This window comes from Hipposideros armiger, unplaced genomic scaffold, assembly GCF_001890085.2.
Source record: "Hipposideros armiger isolate ML-2016 unplaced genomic scaffold, ASM189008v1 scaffold_46, whole genome shotgun sequence".
Lineage (NCBI taxonomy): Eukaryota > Metazoa > Chordata > Mammalia > Chiroptera > Hipposideridae > Hipposideros > Hipposideros armiger.
Genome location: NW_017731396.1, coordinates 5,086,343 through 5,094,806, shown reverse-complemented (window position 1 = coordinate 5,094,806; position 8,464 = coordinate 5,086,343). Strand labels below are relative to the sequence as shown.

Here is an 8,464-nt window from a genome sequence, read left to right as displayed (position 1 = left end):
TCACTGGTCCTCATATGTGGGATCTGAACCGGGGCCCTCTGGTGTCCCAAACCAGTTCTTAACCATCGTGCCACTCGGCCGGCCCTCAAATGATTTTTCTATTGGGGGTGTGGGGGGGTTATTCCAATGTACCCTCATGAGGGAGCTCAGGTGTTCTAGATACCCATACCTTAGACCACAAGGTTTCATGTTGCAGCTTGCCTGTAGGTCCACTGTGGCCCTTCTGAGACCCATTGTTCAGGATTATTACCTCAACTCCCAGTAGAGAGTAAGAGGACTTCTTCCCCTATTCCTGACTGAAGGATGGGAATGATGGTCTGCCTTTGCTAGTAAGAGAACAGATAACTGTGCATCATCTCACTCCACCTGACCTCCGGCCCAGACTTCTGTGTAGCAGTGATTGTTTCCAATCAAACTGGCTGTGTGACCTGCGTGATATCTCATAGTTCTATAGAGTTCCACCCTAGATGGTTCAATATCAACCAGTCAGTGAGGAATGACCTGAGAAACCAAGGTCAGCTACAAAAACAAGACAATGGTCAAATATAGACCCCTTGCAATTTATTTACTAGAAAACAGCTATATACCCTAAGGCAAGGAAGGGCTACTGAGCACTATCTGAGAAACCAAGGTCCAAGAGTAAAACCACCTTCGATATGTCACCCCTTGGATTGTGACAGCTTACAAGCCTAAATTCAGATGCACAGTGGAGACGTTTGAAGCCAATGGCATGGGAACATGAAGGGCATTCTAAGGAATCAAACATACTTTCCCTGAGTGCACAAGTGGGTGATGGTGTCTGGCTGTCCCACATTCTCTGTTTTCATGACCTCCAAAGTTTTTACCTCTTCCCATTAACTCTTCTTTTTTATAGGACATCATCTAGGCGTTGAGCTCCAGTTTTACCTACGCAAGATCAACAGTAATGTTGAGTACTTGAAAAAATATATTGAACAGAAGAAAGCAAAGAGAAAAAGCCAGGATTGATGAGCTAGTACAGGAAGAGTTGGCTTTTCCCTGAGCCCACTCCCTGCCCTGAATCTGAAAAACCCTGTGTGTCCGGGTCACAACTCTCCCTGAGGCACCTGTTGAGTTTCTGATTAAAACAGGGGAAACCATCATCTACAAAAGGAGGTGAGATGGTTTGAATGTATGAGAAGGCACTTGAGTTGGACAACCCAAAGGAAATGGGTTGGAATAGGAATTTAATGATCCTCCTGTCAAATCACGCATGTTGATCTTTCTAAATTATAAATCAGCCTAAACTTCCCTGTAGCAGTTAGATGTAATAAATAACTTTGGAAATTTGTCATTTGAATTTTTCTCCTTTCTATTCCTGTATGCCACTTCAAAGATCCCTTCCTTGCCTTTTCCCTGAGGAATCCAGGTGATGGGATAGAGATCAAGGTGGGAGGGATTTCCAGGACCAAGGTTAAGAAAAAGGAAAGACATCCTTGCATTGAGAACTTGTCAATGGGGAGGTTTGGAGCAGCGATCATGCCCTGTGAATACAAGAGAGAAGACCAAGGAGGCAGGCTCCTGGGAGAGCTCGTCTTTGTTAGCAGAATGGTGACTGGCCTCATTGTCACCAGACCCAGGTTCAAGTGCTCATTCTACCATTTACTAGTCATATGGGATAATAAAATAACCTGTCTTTTAAGGCTGTGGTCGAGTTAAATAAGACAAGGTTGGGAAGTACCCCGTAGAATGGCCGTTATTTTTATTGGTCAGTTATGTGCACCCACCCTTCAACTTCCCCCTCCTCTCTGATTGAGTTCACCCTCATTCTTTGGAATTCCTGTATCTGCTGTCATTTCTACCTTTGCTCGCCCATGTTGTTATTCATCATATGCAAAGCACTTTCACATCTGACTTCATTTACCCCTCAAGGCAATCCTCAATAAAGCTGCATATCCTCAGTTTATAGAAAAGATACCAAGAGGCAGAAAGGCCAGTTGACTCACCCAAGACCTCCCAGGTAGTAGAAAAATAAAGCCAACATTGGAACCTAAGTCTTCTGTAGCCAAGCTGTTTTAACTACAAAAGTCTTCCTTTTCACTTACCCAACAAGCTTCTGTAAAGCACCTGCTATGTGCCAGACGTGAGGCTAAGTACTGGGGTACAGAGATGGGGGAGGGCGGGTTCCTATACTGTCGTAGCTCAAGTCCAGTGAGTGGGACAGACATTTATATAACCAACCATCCATTTTGAATACCTACATTTTTGTATTTGAAAATGGTTTATTATTAAGAAATATAAATAAATAACCAACCGCCCTACCATACGGAGAACAACTGTTTAAAACCTCCACAGAGGGGCTGGTGCTTGGCCTGGGATTGGAAGGCTGAAAAAGAGCCCACCTGGTGAGCCAGTAAGGGGTAGGGGGTGTGTGGGGGGCACTACAGGCTGAAGGACTATCACTGCTGATGGGAAAACACCGGGGGAAGTGAGAGTAGTTGGGTGTGGCCAGAGGACCAGGTTCAAGGGAACTGGCAGTGAAAGGGAGGGTGTGGTGGCGGGGAGGTCAGGCATCACTAGTTCTTTCTGTGCTATTCAAGGGTTTTGGATTTTATCCTGTGGATGATGGGCAGCTACTGCAGGGCTTTCAACAGGGGAATGGCCTGATGACGTGATAAGATTTATTCTTTCAACCTGAAATGAGCATCTATGAAGAACTGGAGGTGGAACAGTAAACAATATAGCCAAGAAGCTTATGTTCCTGACATGGGGGGAGAGATGCTATAAACAAGTAAATAAAGATGTGAACAAACAGGGTTACACATGCCCATATGTGCTTGAAAACAAAGGAAAAAGAAACCCAAACTATTTATAACGATTACTTAAAAGGGGGAGGCAGGGGAAAGGGTGGAGGATGAGGCTGAAAGATGGATTTTTCTGGATACATCCTATTTGGTAGTTTTGGCTTCGGAACCTTGGGTTTTATGTAACTATAAAACAAAATTAAATTTAGAAGACTTTTTAAAATCCCTAAAACTTAAGATGACTTTAAATATAAAAACATAGTAAAATGATTTAACAATTGTACATTGGGCTGGTGGGCATAAACACAGAAGAATTTTTCCTAGTTATTTTAAACATGGTATATTTACCATCATACCTAGTGGGGTATATCCTAAGGACAAAGAATTCCTAAACAGTACTTAGGAATCTTGTCAGTAATAACATTGGTATCATTAATTTGATGCTGTGTGTGTGTAATCACTATACTATATTACTATATATGCATAAATAATTATGTTTATATCCTTAGTAACAAGATTTTCACCCTGGAAAAAAAAATCCCAGGATCCAAATATAAAATCAAAACAGCTTAGTTAAAAACCCCAATAATCGTAAATTTGAATGGCAATGTCAGCATGCATTTCTAAATTCTTTTTCTCTAAGAAGCATGTATTTCCTAGCTCTGTCCACCTTTCAGGTGTAGAAACAACAGTGACCCTGTAGCAATGAACACCTTCTACCCAGACAGGGGTCTCCCAATACCACTCCCCACTAGGGGAAGCCAGGGCTCCTTAGAGAAATGGCTGGTTCCAGATCTGGGGCAAGGATGACCAACGTGAGCCTGGGATAGCCTTTTAGGCCAGAAAACGAGACATCTAAGATGGCTTGAGTCATGCCCAAAAGACACAGGGGCCAATTTGAAGGGGCTTCTGGGACAACTTAAGCATCAAAAAGAATATCAGAAAAAGACTGCAATGGATTGCAACAAATCAAATACACAGAAAAACATAAGTTCATAATGATACTAAAAAAAAAAAAAAAGAAAGAAAACTCATTAGTCAACTTTGGAAGTTGCTAGGGAAACTATTATCCTGTAAATTTGCAAACCGAACTGGAGAGTCAAGGATTTGTCCTGCCTTTCCTATCCAAATTGTATTTTAGAGAAATCTCATAGTTGGTTGTATTAGTTTCCTGTGGCTGATGTAGCAAATGACCCCAAACTGTGTGGCTTAAAGAAACAGGAACATTTTTTTTTTCACACTTCTAGAAGCCATTGAACTGTTGGCAAGGTCAAGCTCCCTCCAAAGCCTCTAGGAGAGAATCTTTCCTTGTTTCCTTCCAGCTTCTGGAAGCCCCAGGCATCCTTAGCTTGTGGCTGCATCACCCCAACCTCTGCCTGTGTCTGTGTCCCTCTGTCTTTCTCTCATAACCTTTGTCATTGAATTTAGGGCTAACCCAGATAATCCAGGACAATCTCATCTTCAAATCCTTAACTTAATTACATGTGCAAAGAGCCTTTAAAAAAATTAGGTTACATTCACAGTTTCTGGGTGGACATATCTTTTTGGGGCACCACCATTCAACCCATTTCAGTTGGTGAATGGAAGTTCTTCTAGGAGCAATTCCAGCTAGTAAATTCAAAAGGAATCATTTTGCAACTTAAATGAAATAATGGACCCAGGTGATGATCGTCATTGGTTCCTAACACCAGTGGATAGAAAGTTGATGCGGCCTTTACACAATGGGTGGATCAGCCTGACCGCCTTTAGAGAAAGTGAGCAGTGTCTGATGAGCAGAAGCTGATGATATTCTGTGCCTCTTGGAGGACACAGCACTGCCAATAAAGACTAGTTGCAAAAGAAAACAAATTGGACCCGGAATCTAATTGAGCCTTTCGCTATAATAGGCCATTTTCAGGAAATTCAGGAGCTGGAAGAATGCATATTCACCAAGGAGTTATAAGTTCCATGATGAGGTTTTTCCACAATAAACTCCAAGTACTTAAGAAGAGTATCCGGAGAGATCCAATGTGGCAGAGTAGATAAACATTGTGCCTACTTCCTTCTGTGAACAAATTAAAATTACAGCTAAGTTACAAAACAATCAACCTGGAGAGCCCTCTGAAGTCTGGCTGGACAGAAGTTTTATAACTAAGGATATAAAGAAGAGGCCACGGCAAGACTGGCAGGAGAGGCAGAGATGCAGAACTGACAGACCCCAAACTTCTGTGTGGCATTTGAGAACCGGGAGAGAGACCTCAGCTGTGAAGTTTCTCCCAAGAGGAGCGAGGGACCACCATCTCCCACACCAGGCTCTCCAGCCTGCAGTACTGCTGCCGGGCAGAGGAGCCCCCACAACATCTGGCTGTGAAAAACAGTGGGGATTTTTACCATCTGGGTGGGACAGAAGGCAGCAAGAAACCCAGCCATCCTTTTAAAGGGCCCATGCACAGACTCTCTCAGTCGCAGGCACTCATGTTGGGCTCCAGAGGAGGGACCATAATTCAGGGGGTGTCAGGGATATACGGGGGCAGGTTGAGTTCTGTGGTTTTGGGACAAGGGCTGGAGGATAGTCAGCATTTTCCCTGTGGGGTCCTCCTCTTGTGCAGTCGGCAGGCAGGTGTCATCTTTCCTGTGTTGAGCCTGCCTCCTATGCTTACAGTCAAATCTGAATCAGTGAGCGCCTCAGCTCTGCCCTACTGACTCACTGGGACTCCATCACACCCACTCCCTCAACACCGGAGGTACTTTCTCCAACAGCAGCCAGCCCTGCCCACATTGCACCTTTTCTTGGAAAACTATTAGTGTCCAACAGACCCCCGGTGGGCAAAGACTTTTGCTGAGCAGCTTCAGGCTCAGCACTAGCACCAAACCAGAATTTACATTAACCTGGTGACCACGGCTCTTCCCACTCTAGTGACTCCCTAAGACCCCACCTCACCCAACTTGCATACCACACGAGGCTTTACCAGTGCCTAAACTTTAAGGGAGTTCACAGATGGCAGCCGGCCTTGGGGTGTTCCGGCTTTTTGCAGAGCTACCCCAGACCCGGTACTGGTGGCAGATGTTCTCAGTTTGCAGCGTGGCCTTTACTACGTGCCTCCAGGTTTAGCACAGGCAGCGAACAAGTATGGACTGCTTTTTAGCTCCTCCTAGATAGTCCCTATTCAGTCACAGGCAGTGGCTTATCTGGGCCTGCACCAGAGCCCTCCCAAGAGGCCCAAGGACAAACATATTTGGAGGTTGGCTTCAGACCCCAGCAGAGCAATGCCCAATTAGCCCCACAAGCAGCACACCCAAAGGGTGATCTCAACAGCATCAGAGCCAGCTGGGGTGAAACCCACTCAGTGGGGTAAGCCTCCTGTAAAGCAGCCTATAAGCTGTGGACATGGGCAAACCCACAGCCAATCAACCTAAGGGACAATCCCTCCCAAAGATGTGCCAATAGTAACCAAGGCTCAACTATAACAAGAGGGCACACAGAACCCACACAAGGGACACTCCTATAGCACCTGGTGCAGGTGACCAGGGTGACTGTACCATTAGGCCCCACAGGGAACCTACTATATAAGGTCACCTGGCCAAGACTGGTAAATGTAGAAGATCCACATAATACATAGAAACAAATAGAGAGGAAGCCAAAATGAGGAAATTAAGAAATACATCCCAAATGAAGGAACAGGAGAAAACTCCAGAGAAAGAACAAAACTAAATGGAGGCAAGCAACCTACCAGATACAGAGTTCAAAACCATGGTTATAAAGATGTTCAAGGACCTTAGTGAGAACTTCAACAAAGAGATAGTAAGCATAAAAAAAGACATAGAAACCATAAAAAATGAACCAGGCAGAAGTGAAGAATATAATAACTGAAATGACGATTGCACTAGAAGGAATCACCAGCAGACTAGATGGAGCAGAGGATCAAACCAGCAATGATTTGGAAGACGAGGTAGCAGAAAACACCCAATTGGAACAGCAAATAGAAAAAAAGAATCCAAAAACATGAAGATAGTTTAAGAGACCTCTGGGATAACATCAAGCATAACAACATTTGCATCATAGGGGTGCTAGAAGGAAAAGAGGGAAAGTAAGAGATTGAGAACTTATTTGGAGAAATGATGACTGAAACGTCCCTAACCTGGTGATGGGAATAAACATACAAGTTCAGGAAGTGCAGAGAGTCCCAAACAAGAGGAACCCAGACAGGCCCACACCTACACACATTATAATTACAATGGCAAAAGTTAAAGATAAAGAGAGAATTCTAAAAGCAGGAAGAAAAGAGCAACTAGTAACTTATAAAGGAGCTCCCATAAGATTGCCTGCTGATTTCTCAACAGAAAATTTGCAGGCCAGAAGGGATTGGCATGAAATTATTCAAAGTGATGAAATGCAAGAACCCAGCAAAGCTATCATTTAGAATAGGATAGATGAAGAGCTTCCCAGACAAGAAAAAGCTAAAAGAGTTCATCATCACCAAACCAGTATTACAAGGAATGCTAGAGGGGCTTCTTTAAGATGAGGGGGAAAAAGATAAAAATTATGAATAATAAAATGGTAATATCTACATGTCTATCAACAATTACTTTCAATGTAAATGGATTAAATGCTCCACTCAAAAGACATAGGAGGGTTGAATGGATAAGAAAACAAAATCCTTACATATGCTGCCTACAAGAGACTCACTTCAGATTGAAAGACATACACACAGACCGAAAATAAAGGCATGGAATAAGATATTTCATAAAAATGGAAATGAAAAAACAAACAAACAAAAAAGCTGGGGTAGCAATACTTATACCAGACAAAATAGACTTTAAAACAAAGACTATAACAAGAGACAAAGAAGGTCCCAGTAATCCCACTTCTGGGTACTTATCTGAAAAAACCCCAAATGCTACTTTGAGGGTATCTGTGCATCCATATGTTCATTGCAGCATTGTTTACAATGTCCAAGATGTGGAGGAAGCCTGGGTGTCTGGTGATGGAAGAATGGATAAAGAAGAGGTGGTACATATACGAGGTATGACAATTAAGTTAGAGAACTCATCCTAGAAAAAGTGCTACATGCCTCATTGCTGAATATCACTACAGTCACCTTCAAAGTACTCCCCTTGGGAAGCTATGCACTGACACCAGCATCTAGTCCACCCTTCAAAGCAATGTTGAAACTCTTTTTCTGGAATGGCCATCAGAGCTGTCATGGTATTAACTTTGATGTCCTTAATGTCATCAAAATGTCTTCCTTTCAATATTTCTTCTATCTTTAGGTAAGAAAAGAAGCTAAAGTAGTTGGGGGCCAGATCAGCTGAGTAGGGAGAGTGTTTCAATACAGTTATTTGTTTACTGGCTAAAAACTCCCTCACAGACCACTAGTGCCATGTGAGCTGGTGCATTGTTGTGATGTAAGAGCTATAAATTGTTGGTGAAAAGTTCAGGTCGTCTAACTTTTTCGTGCAGCCTTTTCAGCACTTCCAAATAGTAAAATTGGTTAACTGTTTGTGCAGTTGGTACAAATTCATAATGAATAATCCCTCTGATGTCAAAAAAAAGTTAGCAACATCACTGCAACAAATTTGCGAACTTAATTGTCAGACCTCCTATACAAAGAAATATTGCTCAGTCAGGGAAGGGAATGGGTTCTTGCCACCTGTGGCAGCATGGATGGACCTGGTGGGTATTGTGCTGAGTGGAGTGTCAGAGAAAGACAGATGCAATGTGA

General features: G+C 43.1%; 1 protein-coding gene across 3 annotated transcripts in view; it reads left to right on the top strand.

The window, feature by feature from the left end:
• CA6 (carbonic anhydrase 6) overlaps nt 1-1,258 on the top strand; it is a 28,819-nt gene extending 27,561 nt beyond the window's left edge. For all 3 annotated transcript variants that reach the window (XM_019639721.1, XM_019639720.1, XM_019639719.1), the window contains exon 9: nt 875-1,258. In XM_019639721.1, coding sequence (XP_019495266.1) covers nt 875-987 — 113 coding nt within the window. In that variant the 3' untranslated portion in view covers nt 988-1,258. The remainder of the gene's footprint in view (nt 1-874) is intronic.
• Nucleotides 1,259-8,464: the final 7,206 nt, after the last annotated feature.